Genomic DNA, 19,554 nt, shown 5'->3' with positions numbered 1-19,554 from the left:
AAGGTTCTACTCTAAAAAATACTCAAACATAATAGTCTCAAAGCCAGATGAGTATCAAGGTGAAGGGAAAAAAATTAAACCAATAATAGTTTTGCCAAATCTATCTTATATGATCCAAAATGTTACCTATTTGCCTATTAGTCGTGTCAGCCTGTCCATCTATGTACCTACCTATTCCACAACTTTTTATTTTTGATTCAAGTTTTACACTATACTTTCCAAATTAACCAGTCATCTCCTTAGAAAATGGCTTGCTTTGCTTTTCTAAGGAAATAGGATCATCAATATTTTTCCTTTTAAAGAACGATACAAAAATGATGTGACAAATGTCAAAATAACAGCTTTGCTATGCAAAGCATCACAAAGTTTTGCACAAAGGGCATTGAGTATGATTTAGTCCTAGTAATAGAAAAGAAAGAAAAAAGAACAGGTTGGATATTCATTCCCTGTCTACACAGTCTCACAATCCCAGTCATGAACACGAAGGATCTGCATCTACCAGAGAAAAGTAAGATAGATGATGGGGGAAAAGGATAGGGAAACATAAAAATAGTCTAGAGCTGGGGACTTAGCTCAAAGCAGAGTGCTTGCCTAGCATGCTTGCGGCCCCAGGTTCAATCCCTGGGACCCACAATTTTTTTTTTTTTAAAGAAAGATAACATACAGATTCCCTGCTGTGTCTCTCAAGCAGATGTGGTAGAATGGAGTTAAGACCTTAAGGAAGAGCTTGAACACACTGAGTCTACTTCCAAATCACCATGGTCTTGCTAATATTTAAAATGTAGAAATCTCTTAATTATGGGCAAAATAGAAAATAAAATTACAACTGGACTAAGTAGAAAAAGATATGAGGTGTTATCAACATTCACTAAATAAGGATAAATACATTGTGGGTTATAAATGAGATTATAAATAGCACAAAAAGTATAGAAATATTACACCTACTGTAATTATAGTCTTCTAGAAATAGAAGCAACCTTGAGGAGTAGAGGGCTGAGCCAGGCATGGTGGCACACACCTGTAATCTCAGTGGCACGGGAAGCTGAGACAGGAGAATTCGTGAGTCCAAAGCCAGCCTCAGTAACTGGCGAGGCACTAAGCAACTCAATGAGACCCTGTCTCTAAATAAAATACAAAATAGGGCTGGGAATGAGGCTCAGTTATCGAGTGGCCCTAAGTTCAATTGCTGGTACCAAAAAAAATTTTTAAAAAAGAGTAAAGAGGACTCTAGGAAACAAGTGCCATCTGAAACCTTGGTTCTCACACACTGATTGAAAACCTGCACTATCCTGGGAAGGTCCCCCCAAAAGTCCTCTTCCTAAGTCTCACCAATAGAACACTTTGTCCTTCACACCCCTTGGAAATTGGGACTTTCTCAGGTACTAGGGTGATTTTGGAAAGGAAACTTGCTTACTGTCCATAACAGCTTTACAACTCTGATAAGAATATAGGTTTGAAATTTTAATGCACATAATTTCTTCTTCACATGCACATGTATTTTAGGATATTCCAAATGGGGAGTGGCCTTCCTTGAATGTACCAATTAAAACAAGCTGTAGAGGAATCATAACTTAGTATTTACTAAAAGGTAGTTTTTGTTTTTAAAAGAACCATTATCTCATGATACATATAAAATAGTAAGGTGCATGGCATCATCTATATATTTTTATTAAGAAAGATCCTTAATCCACCACAAATGAGATTTACTTTTATGTCTTATTTTCATTTGATTATATAACTACAAGAAAGGTGCCAGTACTTCCTTCATTTTCATTTATTATGGTGCCTACTCAATACTGTACTCAATAACTGATTTTTCTGCAGAATAATGCATTTAAACATTTAAAGTAGCATTTATGTATAAGAGGAAATTGAGGTAAGTACCCAAAACTCCCTCACTTATTTTTAGTATCCAAGTTTTAGCCTCATATAACCAAATAATGTTAATGACTACATCACAAAGACTTAATCTTGAGCCCTGAAAAGACCTAGTGGCTTGGAGACTGTGCATTCTCCTTTCAAACTTATTCATCATTGTATGCACAATTTTTACAGACTTGGTCACCACTCAGTACTAGAGTGAAAAGAGCAAAGCAAAGCAAAGGGAATACTGGTAGAGGCAGGTACCTGTATTAAGTCATTACAGACTTAATGCCATTTTTATTCTTTTTTTTTTTTTTTGCGAAAGAGTGGGGTATGACCATTATGTGATTAAAAAAAAAAAACCTGAGCAATTATTTTTAATAAAAATAATTTATTATTAAACTGTGCTCAGTGCAAGATTAGGATGCACAGAATACTTGTGAATATATGTTAACGTGCTATGATGATTATGCAGTGAAATATGATATTTCAATAACAGGGCTGACATACAGGGTAACATGACAGTTAAGACAGTATAATTAATTATGGAGATACCTCAGTAGCAGTTGGTAAACAGCCATCGTCCCCAAGCCTCCCAATTGACCCTCACCAGTGCTCAGGACATTTTCCTGGAATTCCCCAAATCCTACCACAAGGCAGCAGTGGAGCAGGAAATTCCCAGCATAGCAGGGCCTTGGGGGATCTGCTCCAGCCCTGCAGCCAGGCTCTGCTGTGTTTGGTTGGTGTCTTTACTGCACCAAGTGTTAAATACCATGGTCCAATGATTTATCAAGCAATTTTCCCCTCCACATTTTATTTCTGATATCAGGAGATTTTTCTTAAAATCGAAAAGTAGTAGGTGTCTCAGTTTATTAGGCAGCTTTTTTCAGGGGCAGCTAAAATAATAATGCAACTTATAATCAAAGGTGCCTTAGAATCAGTGAAGTAAAATATTTTAAATATCATCATTAATAATGGTAAAGATCAATAATTGACCCAGTGGTTCTGGAGGCTGAGGCAGGAGGATCACAAGTTCAAAGCCAGCCTCAGCAAAAGCAAGGTGCTAAGCAACTCAGTGAGACCCTATTTCTAAATAAAATACAAAATAGGGCTGGGGATGTGGCTCAGTGGTTGAGTACCCTAAAAACAAACCAAAACAAAAGATCAATAACTGACAATTAGGAAGTCATATGTAACACTAAGAAGGAAAAGAACAAAACCTAAGCATACCATTCTGGCTCCATTCTCAGGAGAAAGGCAAACACTATAATGCTCTAATCATATTCCAGCCCATGAACTATTTCAAAGTGGAAACCAAATACCAAATTAGATACTTTTAATTACCTTCAAAGCCATCATTATCAATGTCGCCAAGATTAACTATGGATTCTCCAAATCTTGCAGCATATTTGTCACTTCCAATGAGCACTGTTTCCATTTCATTCATTATTGCTCCCTAGATAGGAAGGGAGAGAAAAGGTGTCATCGTAACACTCCCTGACAACTTTACACATGATTTACTGCTATAATTGGATATGGATTTTTTTCTAATGTGTCAAACAAGTTGGACAAACTACAGACTGAGCTTTAGTACACACATCTCAGTTCAATTCAATAAATATTTATTGAATATGTCAACACATATAATAGTATGATTAGAGCTCAGAGGACATTAAAAAATTGTCAAACTCATGATCCCTCACTTTAAAAATTCAATAAATCATTTGGATAATTCAATTTAACAAATATTTATTGAGCTCTTACTAAAGACAATGCACAGTACAGAGTGAACAGGTGAAAGAGGACAAGGCAGTGTGTATTTCAAAGGCTCTCTCTTTCCTTAAGAAACCCACAATTACAGAGAGGGCTTAGTGCAGCATGCAAACAATTCGGAAATACAAACTGCTTTGCAATAGCAAGAAGTCAAGAAAAAACACTTAACTGAAGCAAGCACAGAATGTCAATAACGAGCAGCAAGAAAAGAAGATCTATAAGAGATTTCCTAAAGACAATGGCAAGCTAAGTAGCTACCCAAAGAAAGGTATAAACTTGATGTATAGAAAAAAATATGAGTAAAACCCAAATTCCAAAGGATTTGGCTATAATAACTGGTTAATGAATAGTATAATGAATGAGACCAAAATAGCAACATATTTCAACCTTGCAGTATAGAAATTTGATTGTGTAGGAAAATTCACTCTCACAGTAGCAAATGATAGGAAGCCACTGAGAGGTTTCTGAGTTTAGTGACATGATTCAAGTTGGCCTTTGGAACCTGATCCCAGCAGCAATGGAGCATGGATTGGTCAACTGATACCTCAGAAGTTAGAAAATGAGTTATTTCAGTAAGACATGTAAAAATGAGCTGTTGTAAGAACAGCTACCAGTCCTCTTGCAAACTCTGATCATCCTAGTCCCCTGTGTTCAAGAAAAAAAAAATGTACCACTCATCATAAATCCTTTCCTCTTCTCAAGCAAATCTATTATTAGTCATTCCCTAAACACATATAATCTTCCCCTTGTGATGTGTCCTTCACCTTTCAGTTTCTAAGTGAAAAATTCCTTTTCTTGTCTCACTCAAATATTACTTCCTCTGTGAAGCATTATGGATCCAAAAGGGAATTGCTTGTTCCACCTTGTTTGTACTTACAACATGCCATCTGCCACGTTGCATTCAACTGAGTTTATCCAATGTTTGATGTCCTCACCAGATCCTGAGGTCCTGGCATCAGGACTAAGATTATTCTCAGCTCTTTTTATGGTCTTTGTTATATTCCAGATATTCACAAATGTCATTTATTTTATTCTAAACAAACCAAGAGGATGTAAAGATCTCTATAGATGCAATCACTGACATCAAAGTAGTGAGGGATTAAATCATAGGAGGGGTAAAACTGTTTGCTCCTGGGAAATGCTAACTTGTATAGAAGGGAGAGCAGGGTCCAAGGAGGACAGACAAGATTCATCTGAAGTAACTATCACCCTTAAGTATTCTCCAGTCAGAGAGAGCAGTGACCAAGGGTTCTCTGGGGACACCCAAGAGCTATTTTAGTAGAAGTAGGTAGAAGACAGAGTCATTCGAGTGTCATTCTTTCTCCAGTTCATTTCAAAAATAATCTTGGAGTACCTACTTGACTAGGAGTTTTCCAGGACCCGGGGAAAGAGTCACATAAATAAGACAGACGATTCCTCTCTACAGAGTGTCTGTACTCCAGGAGAATAGACAATAGCAAACCAGATAAATAAATATGTTATGCCACTTAGTGGTTAGTGCCACTTCAGACAAAGACATAGGAGGGTAGACGGTAACAAAGGTAGGCTCATCTATATAAGAGGATTTAGAAGCCAAATCCAATTACTAATTGTTCAAAAGTGGGACCTCCAGGTAAGAGGGTGGCCTAGTGGGCACAGGTCCTCCCTTGCTCTTTAAGGAAAGGATTTTTGCTTCAAATCTCAACGGGAAAAGAGTTCCTATGTTACTTTATTTTGGGAGTATTGAGCTACTGTTTAAGTTTTCCTCAAATAGTCATAAAGAGAGACATTTGCAGCATGAACATGTAGTGGGCATAAGGAAGACCATTTATTGATATGTGAAATGTCTATGGAAGAAAAATTGGAGTCACTATTAATGTATTCTAATGATCATTGTATACATGGCATGCCTTTACTATTAAATTTAGATTTAAACACAGCCTATGAAATCCCAGTGTGTAACTTCCCTACTCTTTACCTTGAGCTCTGAGATTCTCCCCACTTTACAAGGCTTGAGTGTCTTCTCTCAAATTACACAGATCTTTGTCTGACACTTAGAATAGGAACTTATTAAGTGCTATGAAGCCATTGATTAAACAAGGGCACAAGTACCTTCTTGAAACAGATTTTACTTTTTTGAATCCTACTGAAAGACAATGTGCCCTAAGAAATGAACCAATTTTCTCACAAGTCTGAGCTTGTTTTCAAATCAAAGGAACAGGCCAAGAAGATCCCATTAAGGCCCTATCAATTCATTGTTTTGATTTAATGTCAAGAAGCAAGGCTGGCAAGATAAGACCAGCAGAACTCTTCAAATTGAAACATCAAGTCATCAATTTCTATTCTAACACACTGCCTATGATTTAAAATTTAACTATAGTCACTAATCACCTATTTAAAAAATATATCCACTTTGGAATAAATCATGACAATTTCAAATTCTTATCAAGAACATTGTCTCCATAAATTGTGCATTAACATTGTATCAAAACATCTTATATCTCATTGTTTTCAAATCATGAAAAACTTATAATTTTTATCTTCTACTCCCAGTAATATTTTATAATTTCTTGAATCAAAAAGACCTTAACTATAGAACCACTCAAAAGTCCACATTCTGAAGGCTATACAAAAATCATTCTTTTGAATTAGATTTGTGTCAAAATAAAACTAAATGAAATTTCAAGTATACAGAGTGTTCACTGTGAATGGAAAAATTCCATACAGATTCATGTCATATTTCTGGGGTATCCAAATGAATTGGCTGGCCACTCAGAACCATGTTCCATTTCTCTTTTAGACAGTATTAAATTTTTTTTTTTATTTTTGTCAATACAATAAGCCTAAGAATCTACAGTCTCAAAATCTTGGAATAAGAATAATTTCAGTTTCCGTGGTAATTCACATGTGGCTTCCAGTTGCAGGCAATCATACATACCAAACCAGAGTTGAGGTACACGAACACCCTTCCTTCCTCCCTGATGGCACTGTGCATGGGAGCTCCCACGAGGAGGTCTGAAAAGCCATCTGCATTGAGGTCCACAGCACAGACAGATGCTCCAAAGTATGAGCCAAGCTGTCCCAAAGTAAACCATACCCAGTCATTGAGAAAAAAGCAAGTACTTAAAAAAGCCTCTGGTATACCAAAGGTAGAGATATATTACCTTTTTACCTTTCATTTCATATAAGATGTTTAGCTCTTTTGCATCAATGCTGAATATATATGCCTGCAAAATTAGAGAAAGAATTAGGGAAGTTTATACTAATCAAAGTTTCTCTTTAAAAAAAGCAACTTATTTGAAGAGCAATTTTTCATAACATGTAGTTGTTCAAATATAAAAAAGTATAGTTTCAAAATTTTTATAAAAACATTTTAGGAGCTGGGATTGTGGCTCAGCAGATGAGTGCTTGCCTAGCACATCTGAGGCCCTGGGTTTGATCCTCAGCACCCATAAAAATAAATAAGTAAATAAATAAAAACATTTTAGTGACAAGAAAATGTTTAGGAATCCATTTTCACATTAATGTGCCTCACTTAAAAAAAAAAGTGACCCCAGAAATTATCTTACTGATCCCATAGAAGGAACAGAAAATATTGTTTGCCTCACTGTTCAAAGCTAAGACTCAGAAAAACTGAGTGAGCAATGTTCACATAGTTATGAAGCAAAAAGGAATCAAAATAACATTTTCTTCTTTCTTCTGGTCTTAGCAAAGGACATGTAGCTGACTCCCATTTCTTTTGGATAAATGTTAACCAGTAAATGTATTCCCTGGACAGCTTTCAAGAACTTTATATTACAAACTATTTACTTATGAGAAAAGCCTCATTTAACTTACATAATTTTCTTTAAAGATTTTCTGCTAGATTTTTTCTAAAACCATATCTCTTTCCCAAATCCCATTAATATAATATACTGTTCATCATTTCTAATCTTTTATTCCTTAGAATTTTTGCAATTCCTCCTTTGATATCATATTGCCTCATGCAATTCAGTTGAAGCTTTGTGAAGAAATAAAGATAGAAATGGAATTCTTACTTTACCAATCTGCTCATGTTGAGGGGCTCCTCCAACTACCTCAGTAGTATGCTGACTCCGAAAGTGACCAGCTCCAACTGAGTATCCTTCAAGAAACAGGAGAAAGTACGAGGATCATCATTTATAGTGAGTTAAATAAACACTAATTCAGAGAATTAAATATGAGACCAAATTCAATACAACTATATTAAGCAGAACATTAAGAAGGCTTAGCATAATGCTGAATAAAACATTTATTATGTTTTAAGCAATTTTGATATATGTGTTATGAAACTAATAATATGTTTTATATTTTCAAGTTCTAGAAATTGAAAATATTATCTTCATATTTGGTTTGTTAGTCTCTGTTTAGCACCAGAGATTAACTTCTGGGATTATAGCTGAATTACTGGAGAGGATATAAAACATTTTAAGCTTTGAATAATAATCTTCCTAAATTTCAGCTTTTACCATGAAATCTTCCTACTGTGGTGATTTATAACACTAATGGTAAGATTTTTTATGTGATAAAAGGCGTAATATCCAATTGCATTTCTTATAATACTTCACAATATCCTTCTATCATAAGAAAATGACAAATTATTGGTAAATGGGTTTGAGAGTTAGTTACTACTTGTTTTATTATAATTATTTCCAAGTATAAAATGCTCAAATTTGAAGCATATACAGTTTAAGCAAATCTATTTTCTAAGAATCTACAGGAAAAGTATTTATTTTATTGTTATGGGAATTAACACCAGAACATTTTGCATTTCTGTAGAAACACAGATGATAAACTGTTCTACCACTGACTGATGAAATAATAACCGGCACGGGAAGAACAATGATAAAAATAGTTACATTCTGGAAAATATCTAAGAACTCACGTAAGGCAAAGGTTAAGGAGCAAATTTTAGATGATGCTTCATAATGTCACCCCTTATCCAAAATGCTGGTGACAGTACTGTTGGCTTTCATTTGGTCTTTCAAGAAACTGCTTTTACATTTTCATACATGTGTTTAAGTGAGTTTACTCAGATACAAGTCTTACAAAAAGTTTCTGGGATATAGTGTGCACTCAGCTGAGACCACCTTTCGAATCACTTTACCTCATAAAAGTACAAGTCTGTTTCCAAAAGTGAATTGCAAAGTCACTTAATGTAGAGCCAAGAATTGTAGTCTAAGAACTCTAGCATAACAACTGGAGTCACAAATGTCAATGTAAAACATCAAGTTAACTAAAGTTTCATAGAATGTGTCCTTCAGAGAGTTTCTGAACAATTTTCCTTATTTGAACTTACTACTAACTTTAGGCATAGAGTTTGTCAATTTTCACAGTACCTAAATAACTTCCAAATTTTACTTGATTGCCTTTGTCTAAAAATGCCTTGTATTTATTTGTAGTTATATTGTAGATAAAAAGAGAGCCAGTCCAATAAGATGATCCTGGGGCTCCCATCACAATTAAATCCTGTAAGAAAAAAAAATTATCATCACTTGAAAGTTAAATGTTACCACCCAAAACCTCCTTCAGATATACAAGATTATAAAAGTGAGGAGAATATATTTTTAGAATGAATTTCTGAAATATGAACATTTTACCAAAAACATCAAAGGAAAGCCAAAGAAGCTAACAGATTTCCACCTAAAAGAATTTCAAAGAAGAAACTCTGCAACTCTCACTTCACATTTATCAGTGGGTTTTAAAAAGCAAAGATAGAATCACTGAACACTAGAGTAAGCTTTGGAGAGAAAGGTAATGTGGTTTCTGTTAAAGAAAATTGAACATAATTCATTAATGCTCATTATGAAAATAATCATGTGCTGCCAGAGAATAAAAGCAAGACTTAATTTATTTCAATTTGCAAAAGACCACTGATGATTTCCTTCATGATGTTGACTTAGGAATTAAATTAGTCCACTGGAATTTGGGACTAAACAGGAATTGAGGCAAATTCCAACAGAAAGAAGGTGGACTATGTCTGGTATATTCTATTCTGAAACCTGCAGTGATCAAACTGATATAGCATATTTCTAGATTTTACAAATGATCATGAACTTTAAAAAGTCAACTTACATATAAACTAAAGACAGCAGTATAAGCATTTATTAATAGTTAACATGTCCAGAAATTGCTAGCCCCAAACTTGATACAGTCTGGTCTCCATGGAGTCAAAAAACATTTATGCATGCATAATGGACTTTTAAAAGAAACTGAGAGTTAGTGGTGAAGTATAACTGTGACCTATCATAGTACACCCTCAAATTTTAGAAGGAGAATAAGAGTTTGGGAATATATCTGATTTAGGAGGACATTATTAAACTCTTAAATTTCTTAACTATTATCATTTTAATTGAAAATCTTGGAATCACACTTCTTTTCCCCTTAACTAGAACTTAAATACATGGATATTCTCAATACCTAAGTTAATAAAACAAATAACTTGGTACTTTTGATTTTCATTAAATTCTAGATGAAAATAATATTCTTTAATACAAATCTTAATTGGTTTTTGTGTTATAGCCATCTAAATATGTATGAATATTTAGCAGTAAAAGTCAAGTTGTAATATAATTTAAGAGACATTATTAAGATGTTACAGAATTTTTACTTCAAAGCCTAACATTCCTCTAACTTTCTGAAGAAATAAAGGTCCAAAAATAATCATTCATAATCGTTAATTTTTGAATTATTACCTCTGTATAAAAACTAGATATTCCAGCTTGACATGATGAAAAATTTTCTCCAAATTTTTTCACATAATCTAAAATGAGATACAAACAATTCAGTATTACATCTTAAGATAAAAACATAACCCTCCATAATTTTTTTCTTGGAAATACTTACAAATATGCCTTTTAAATTCTACATTTCATACTACTTCATTAAAACTAATAGTAATTAATATAATTTAAAAATCTCACAATCTTTTATTAATCTTTAAAATATCACCATGAAATGTTAATAAAAACCCATCTCTTGGTGCTTCTTCTTCATGGGAAGAAGATGAAGCATATGATAGAAAATTTGTCAAGCAAGTATCTGAGGCAGAAGTAAGCATTGTAACTGAGCCCACATTCCACTTATAATTTCAAGGTGAGCATTATATTCTGATGTACATACACATACATGGTAAAATGGTTGCTTCATCAAATCAACACATCCATTCCCTCATAGGGACCTTTTGTGTGTGTGACTAAAGCAACCAAAATCCTTCTTCTTGGCAAGTTTCTAGGTCATGCTATGCTATATTAAATATAGTCCTCATGCTGTATATTATAGATCTCTGGATTCACTCACTACTGCAACTTTGTCTTTGTTTCCTAGATTATTCCCAGCTGAAACATTCAAGACCTGTAGGGAGATGGAAGGTGTCTAGCTACAAAGCCCTCGTGAATGAATGCTTTCAGAATTCACAAAAGAAACACAGCTTTGCTTCTTCTGAAGAACTGACATAAGAACCTCTCTCTATGAAAAGAAGGATCAAGGAAACATCTTCTTTTTAGTTTTGATAACAGAAAACTTAAAGAAGCTGCTATGGCACTTATATTACCATTTGCTGCTATGATTTTTATCACTCTTTTCATATCTTACCTGATCCTGTACTCTACAATTTTAGGTAGGGTTTTAGGTTTATACCATCTTGAATTTTTTGGTAAAATGTGGCTAGATATATCTAAGCAAAACTAAAATTCTACTATGAAAATGTTTAAAAGTGTAAATCATAACAGACAACAGAGGGTAGGTAATAAATATACAGATGCTTAGACTGAATTGTATAATAGAGAATATTTCTTTTTTATTTTATTGTGTCCACAGGTAAAATAGAAATATTTATAATATAAACTTCTCCATGACATCAAATTCTAGGAAGGAAAGTTCTCAAATAGCATCAGAATCAGTAACTGAAATAAGTACTTGGCGTACTAAGTTTTTCCTGTTAATACCAATTTTCTTTAGATGCTAGGGTTTTGGTTTTGTTTATTCAGTTAGAAAAATTGGAAATTGGCATTCATATTTTTTGGTTTTTCCTGGTATTTCTTGGTTTTGTAAAGATATATTTTTAGAGTTTTAGTTTTGTTGCAAATACCATTTTAAAGAGTCTAATGCTTGACCGACTGAACTAGCCAGGTACCTACAGATACCATTTTAAATGGTCTGTTGACATTTGCCCCTCACTTTGTTTTCCACAGTTGTTATATTCTAGTTCTGTATGTAAAATACCTATAAGATAGAAATCCCACAGGAATCCTGCTATTCAAGGAATACATATGAACTGGAAGGGAAAAAAGAAATGGTGAACAAGAAGGAAATGCTTACACTTATGCTTTGGATCCTTTTGATTACTGCTGGAAGCTTGAGGTAAAGCAAGAAACTACTCTTTTTTTTCCAACCAGATTTTTAAAATGCAATTTTATAATTTAAAGTATTCAATATTTGCTGGGCATCATACTCACTTATAATGAATTAAAAATAAATTTAGTGCAAAAGTGGGTAATTACAAACTAGCTTCCATCATTTCTCAAATTGAAATGTAGAATTTCTTTTTCTAAAATCAAGAAGTGCAATTGTGAAGACTAATGCTACCTTTTATTGGATAAAGTAAAGGAATACTTTGAACAGTTTAAAATACAACAAATAATTCAAAGACTTCCATCTTCCTTGCTAAACTTCCAAATCTGAAAATTTTTTTTAAAAAGTTGCTCACTTATTTCTCTTGATCTAGTTGATATCAAAATTATGCCTTACCTTGGTAACATGGAGCCATTCTCTTACTCAGTTCTGCTCGTAAATTAGAAGGCATTCCATAGCAAATACCAGTAGGGAGCTTATTTTCATTCCTGATGTAAAATACATTTTTCCATCTATGCCCACAAGCCTGATAAAATAAAAGTAGAACAAATTATGTGAAAATTGCATCCATGATATCTGATTTTAGAATTGATCAGTGGGCCAATTTCAATACCTACCACAATGGATCCATTCTCTCCTGGTTGTCTGGAAAGTGTGACACCCAACCACTGATTATCTCTCTCTTCCAAACAAGTCTTTCCACAAGGTTCTCCATGAGGGCTACCTAGAGCATTTGAACAGGAGTTTTTCCATTAGTTGTCTTGAAAACAATGTTATTGTACAAGAGCAGAGACAATAAATGTAGACACTCATCCCCAGTGTTTTCCCTTCAACTGCTTCTCTCCTCTTAAAATCAGTGCATAGTTTGGGGGTAAATGTGAGTCAACTCTGTGCTAACATATTGTTCTCTCAAGCAAGAGAACAATAACCTCTTCTCTCATACAAGAAGGAATTATAAAAATTACCTCCAATTGGGAGAAGGGACAGGAAAGTGGAGAAAATGATAAAGGAACTTAACAAAATCATGCTACGTTTATATATAAACATACTGCAGTGAATTCCATATTTATGTAAACGTATGAAGCACTAATCAAAAAATAAACACATAAGTGAAAAGACAAGAAAAAGAAATGACCTCCAATTGATAGAGAAACAGCCTCAATGATATGGGTTGTGGGGAAGCCCACTTAAAAACCAGCATAGTTACCACAAACACAACTGCAGTGTTTGATACCTGGAAAAGACTTTGCGTTTTAGTTTTAGTTTTAATCACTTATCTAGTGAAATAAGCAACATTACCAGAGCACTTTGTAAAATGTTTCCTGTATGGTCCTCAGCAATTAAGACACAGTTTATTGAATCCAGAAAGTGATGACTGAGCATGCACAAAGTGGAACATACAATTAGCATACTAATAATGCATAGCAATTTAAAACAAACTGCTCTATGTTTCACATTTAGTGGAATGTGACTCATGTTTTCAATAAAGATAAAAAGACTTAGGAAGCTAGATTATTTTAAGTATAAAAAAAAAAGCTTCCCAAGTCTTCCCAAGTCATCATTTAGGCAAATTCATAAATAGCTAGGGGCTCAAATCTAGATAAAATATGCATGTGCTGCTTCTTACTCCTAAACCATAAATAAAAAGTGATCTTCTTTTTCAGTGATAATCTTTTTTCATTTATTTGCATGACTTCATTCGTAGCTGGATCCTATTAGAACTTTTATTAAACTGATTCTAAAAAAGTAATTTGAGGGAAGAATAAGATACAGTATTTTCTCCCTGCTTTCCTTTCCTCCCCACTCCTCTCTCCTATCTTCCTTCTGTTCCTAATTTTAACACAGAACCTTCTTTGTCCACCTGAACCAGATTTTTTTTTTTTTTTTTTTTTTACTTAATTGCATCTCTCTTAGTTGACTCTTGACAATTTTATTTCATCTGTGCTCATTTCCGATGGCAGGTAAATACATTAGGATAAATTTGAATACAGATGTGGGACTTGTGTTTGTTTACTTAATTTTAAATACTGTTACCAGGTACCAAGTTTTACACATCTATAGTGAAACTCTTCATATCCTTCTCTATATCATTAAATGTTTTCTCTAACCTTATTACCTTGACCCTTACCTACAACATCCAGGGCACACTTGGAATATCTACATAGATAAGGCTGATATTTTGGAAGAGAAACAATGTGCACTAAATCTCCTGGGTAGGAGAGATTTTGCAAGGGAAGCAATGGGAAGATATTTACGAGTACACTTGTGTGCCTCCAAAACATAATTCAGGAGAAATGCTATCCTTAAGCACAGCTGAACTGAAGAAAGATTCCCAGCCACTCCTCCAGAGAGTCTGAGTCAGGGGTTCAGGTGAAGGCCTGGCTGCCCCAGGTGTTGTGATGGTCAGGAACACTGTTAGAAGGGAATGTGGATCATGGTTTTCTGGCTAGGTTTCCTGGAGAATAATGACAACTCCCACTCGTTGGTAATGGTTTCTAGTGGGGATTAAATGGAATGGAGACTAAGGACAGGCCTGGAAAAAGAACCCTGGGCTACCTAGCAATGTCTGCTTCTAGCACAGGAAGGAAGTCAAGCCTTCATAAAGCACAGGGTCCAGGAGGACACAGGTTTCTGTGGTCAATATAGGAACCAAAGGAAGGTAGGAAGGAAAGCAAGAGAGAGGTGAAGAGTGGGGAAGAGGGAAGTAGGGAGGAAAAAAAGAGAATGTTGAGTGGGTAAGGTTTAACATAGGGGGTTATTAGGTCCACATGACGCCAAACCAATAAAACCCAACTGAAAAAAGTTGGCAAAAAGAAATTTTGGTTTTCATCGTGATGCAGTTTTCAGCTTGACTTTTCACTAAAATCACCAGTTTTTATTTTTACTATTATCAAAGACATATAATCAACAGACATAAGTAATTTGAGGAAAGAATAAGATTCATTAATATTCTCCCTGCTTCCCTTTCCTCCCCCCCTTCTCTCCCCCACCTGCCTTCTTTTCCTAATTTTAACAAAGAACCCTCTATGTCCACCTGAACCAGATTTTTTTTACTTAATTGCATCCCTCTTAGTTGACTCTTGACAATTTCATTTCATCTGTGCTCAATTCCATCTACCTGAGGTTGAAGTTCCTGTTATTTAACACAATAAGCATAGCCATGAATACCTCTCAGAAAATATCAATCATTTCTAAAATCAGAGTCAACGGAGTTAATTTTCTTCCTGCTAATTTGTCTTTGTTAAGGAATGGGAAGGATGGAGGTCACAAATATTGTACATTTAATTGTTATGGGCCAGGCTATAATGGGCAATGACCAAACAGACTCCATTTTACCCTGAGACTCCACTTCATGTAAGAAATACTTCTCCCATGAGAACTCCCTGCCTCTGTACCCATCAATAATTGCATAGCATAGCATGCCTGGCAACACAAAATGGCAATTCTTATACAATGTAAAATTGTTCTCTTTTTAGTTCCCTTTACTTTAAATTTTTAATCTTAATTTATGAGTTTATATGTCAATTTTGGTACCAAACACAGTGTACATACATACACAAAACAAAGACATCCATAGCGTATTTTTCAAAACCTATTAGATGGAAAGCTAATCCTTGTAAATTGGCCTGTGAATGAATCAAGAGTATAAAAGAAACCTTCATAGTTGGATAAAATAGGTCTGATCAGAAAAAAAAAACATTAATCTAGGTGTGGCAGATTAAAATTATGAACTTAAAAAATATAGACTTTAAAAGCCTTCCTGGTCTCCATCCTGATGTGGTCCCTTCTCATCCAAGGTGAAAAAAGTTAAGTGACAAAGGCCAGTGTCCTATCCCTCCCTGAAGGAATTTCTGAAGAGGCAGCAAGGGAGTCTGCTTTCATTAGTCTCCTAAGGAGAACCCCCTCAGGTTGGAGTCCTGTTCTTAACCGGTTTCTCTGGTCTCTTGGATGGTGGCCACCAAAATCTTAGCCTGGCATTTTGAAAAACATTTATCAGCTAGACTGACAACAGCTAAAAAACTTTGGAGTCACCTCCAGTAGTTGGAAGTTATTCTTTAAACCCCTTTAATTTTTGGAGTTTTCTGAGAATATCTGGGGCTGATGGAGAGACAAAAGCCAAATTTCCTAGACAAAATGATGCTTTTACATATCTTAGAAATGATGATCCTATAAAACTCTAATTCTAATCTGCCCTCTATAGGAACTGATATTGTCTACTCTGCTGGCCATCTGGCCCAGTTCCTAAATGAAGGCAAACTGTAAAATGCTTTTTTTTACCTTTAGCTTTTACTTTGGACACCTATTGACAGCCATTTACATTTCAATGCAAGCTTTCCAGAGCACAATTAAAACCTTTTAAACCATTTTTTTCCAGGTTGGTTTGGATTAGGTTTAAGGCTAACAATTAGGGCTGGGGTTGTAGATCAGTGGTAGAGCACTCACCCAACACCTGGGAGGTCCTGGGTTTGATCCTTAGAACTACATAAAAATAAATAAATAAAATAAAGGTACTGTGTCCAATTAAAACTAAAAAAAAAATGAATATTAAAAAATTTAAAAAAAGAAATAAAAGGAAGGTGAGAGACAAGAATTTAACAAGGCTCTGAGTTTGACTCAAGTCTGAAGGTGATGGCAAGTCACTGATGGGTCAGGTCTGTAAAAATAAAAGGAAAGTGTCTCTCTAGGGCAAACAGTTAAAATAATCTTAGAAACAAACTGAAAGCAAACTGAGGTAGAAACTAACACAAAACAAAAAGGGGATAAACAAAAACAACAAGCAAGACAAGTCAAAAATACAGGACAGACATTCTCTCCTTCTTCTACTGGACCCCAATCTTCAGACTGCCCTCACAGTCTACTTAGCAGAGTTCTCTGGGCCTTGACTAAGACCTCTTCAGGCTCAAGGTCACCTTGGGCATTACAGTCAAGCACTTGATACAGTCAAGTGGATTGATACACCCCCAAGCAGAGCCCCTGATAATCAGGTGCTCAGAACCTCTACGCAATTACAATAAAGTCAAAGGGAAAGAAGAAATGAGATAGTTCCCAACCCATGCAGTTCCATCCTCCTTCAAAGCCTCTGGATTTACAGAGGTAGACCACACCAGCGCTTTCATGGGCAGTCTCAAATCAGTCACCACAGGAGATCCAGACCCTCACAAAGCAGAGAGTTCTCACAGCTAGAGAGGTTGGAAGCTCTCTGTCTGCTTCAGAGGATTTAGGACTCAGGTGTGCCTAAGAGCCACAGCCTTGACTGAGGTTATCATTTCCCTAGGGCCTCCAAAATGTTAAGGCGAGGTTGCAATAAATCACTGAATTGATCTTACAGCAGGAGACTGAACCTTTATTCACCAGCCAGTGGTCTGGATCCACTAGCTGGCGGGTCAAGAGTCAGGCTGCAAGTCTACACACTTCAACCCCCTCCTGGGGTTTGAGTACACCTTTTATAGTCCAAAATCATAGTATTCATAAATGGCTGTTGCTATGATTCAAAACCATAAACAAATGTCATGACATCTAAAATCCTAAGCGGAAGGGGGAGTGGGTCAAAATGTCCCTAGTTGAGTACAAGTTAAAGAATGATTACTAACATCTAGACAATCTCTGATAGGGTATATTGTCCAAGAAAAATGGGAACCAAAGAGAGAACACTTTTACATTGTATAAGAATTGCCATTTTGTGTTGCCAAACATGCTATGCTAAGCAACTGTTGATGGGTACAGAAGTGGAGTGTTCCCATGGGAGAAGCATTTCTTACATGACGTGGAGTCTCAGGGCAAAATGGAATCTTTTTGTTCATTGCCCACTTAGCCTGGCCTATAAATAATGGATGCTGTTATTGAGACTGCATTCAATATCTAGTAACAAATTTACTCTTCTACAGATAGCGACACAAAAGTTTAAAAACAAACAGTCTGGAAACAAAACACTATGAAAATTACTTGATGAAAATGTCCAAAATGTACTTATGTGCAAGAACAGAGTATTGTCATCATCCTTTTCATGGCTGAGCTGTTTCCTAAATTTTCAAATGAAGGCTAGACCCGGTGCTCATCAATAGATGGATTAAGAAAATGTGGTGTATGTATACACAATGAAGTTTTAATCAATCATAAAGAATGAAATTAGATTATTTCCTGGTAAATGGATGAAACTAGAACACATGCTAAGGTAAAATAAGCCAGACTCAGAAAAATTGAGGGTCAAATGTTTTCTCTCATGTGGAGGTTAGAGCAAAGTGAGGGAAAAGAGGCTGGGGTCAGATATCATAAAAATACAGGAAAGATCAGTGGAGTAGGTGAAGGCTGAGAGGGAGAGTGGAGGGAAGGAAGAGGGGGAGGAAATAGGGAATAAACTTACTTGAAATCACACCATATGCATGTGTGTATATACCACAGTGAATTCTACCTTTATACCTATAAAGCACCAGTCAAAAACAAATGAGTAAAAGGAAGACCAGTAGTGGAAGGAGAACAGAAGGAAGGGGAAGAGAAGGGAAAGTGGGGGTCACTGTAGTAAAGTAAATAAAATTCCATGCCTGTATGATTTTGTCAAAAAATGAACCCAGATATTATGAATAACTATAATGCTCTTTTTAAAAATGAATGCCAGAGACACTCTTGCATTGAGCTGTTTTTCATTTAATACTGTGTGCTACCTTCTCCCTGAATTTGCTTACCAGGTGACATCACAATGTCCTCCCTGCACAGTCTCACACTTAACTGCTACCGGGTCCCACTTTAACATTGCTCCCCTCCAACCTCTTTCTCTCCATGCCCGAGCCTCCCTCAGACCTCTGGGAGAAGGGCTGTTCTGTCATTGGGTTCTCCTAGAATGAGTCTCATAACAAAGTTCTGGGTCTTTATTTCCAGTGTAGCTCTTGCCCTTCCCCTTCCCTCCTCCTGATACTAAGTTAAAAATACTGAAGGCTTTTTTTACCTTTAGCTTTTACTTTGGACACCTATTGGGGAACAGGAGAACAACCCTCCAGAAGCCACAAGAAAGAGATTATTTACCCAAGAATAAAGGTAGTAAAAGCTTTCCCATGAATCTAGTGGTAAGGCTGATTTACCCCTGAGAGGAAAGAGATTTCAAATAGAAAAACATGTGGTAGATGTGTATTCAGGGAATACAAAGGTGGGGTTAAATGCCACTAGAAGTAATCTCCCGTATACTTGTTACTGTGTGGTTCCAAACAACAAATGCCTTCTAATTCCTGGATAAGATTTCTGGTTTGGGGATCAAACCCAGGGCCTTGTGCATGCAAAGCAAGCACTCTACCAACTGAGCTATATCGCCAGCTCCTGGTATTTGGTAATTAGCTGTCACATGTAGTGTTAATCTACTCTTAGATAACAGAGATTCCTCCCAGCATCAGCAGTCAAGGGCCCTTAGACACACAGGATGTGATCACTCGGGAAGTTTCCATGAAATTAATATCCTGTAGGAAGAACAATTTTCATTTTTGCTGGAGTTAGCCACATTTATTTGTTTACAACTCCTCTGGCCTCCTTCCAAGGTTTAGTAAAGAGTGACCTCCTTTATGCGGGCCAGGACTGTATCTTGTT

General features: G+C 35.6%; 1 protein-coding gene across 2 annotated transcripts in view; it reads right to left on the bottom strand.

Moving 5' to 3' along the window:
* Itga4 (integrin subunit alpha 4) overlaps positions 1-19,554 on the bottom strand; it is a 79,377-nt gene that overhangs the window by 47,479 nt on the left and 12,344 nt on the right. For both annotated transcript variants that reach the window (XR_013424184.1, XM_005324694.4), the window contains exons 3-10: positions 12,603-12,709; positions 12,382-12,511; positions 10,329-10,396; positions 8,973-9,102; positions 7,653-7,738; positions 6,780-6,842; positions 6,554-6,691; positions 3,208-3,319 (exon numbers count right to left, since the gene is read on the bottom strand). Coding sequence is in view for 1 of the 2 variants with exons in the window: in XM_005324694.4 (XP_005324751.3) it covers positions 3,208-3,319; positions 6,554-6,691; positions 6,780-6,842; positions 7,653-7,738; positions 8,973-9,102; positions 10,329-10,396; positions 12,382-12,511; positions 12,603-12,709 (834 nt within the window). In the remaining variant the exon portion in view is untranslated. The remainder of the gene's footprint in view (positions 1-3,207; positions 3,320-6,553; positions 6,692-6,779; positions 6,843-7,652; positions 7,739-8,972; positions 9,103-10,328; positions 10,397-12,381; positions 12,512-12,602; positions 12,710-19,554) is intronic.

This window comes from Ictidomys tridecemlineatus, chromosome 7 (genome assembly GCF_052094955.1).
Source record: "Ictidomys tridecemlineatus isolate mIctTri1 chromosome 7, mIctTri1.hap1, whole genome shotgun sequence".
NCBI lineage: Eukaryota > Metazoa > Chordata > Mammalia > Rodentia > Sciuridae > Ictidomys > Ictidomys tridecemlineatus.
Note: the sequence above shows the minus strand (reverse complement) of the source record. Positions and strands in the feature narration are given on the sequence as shown.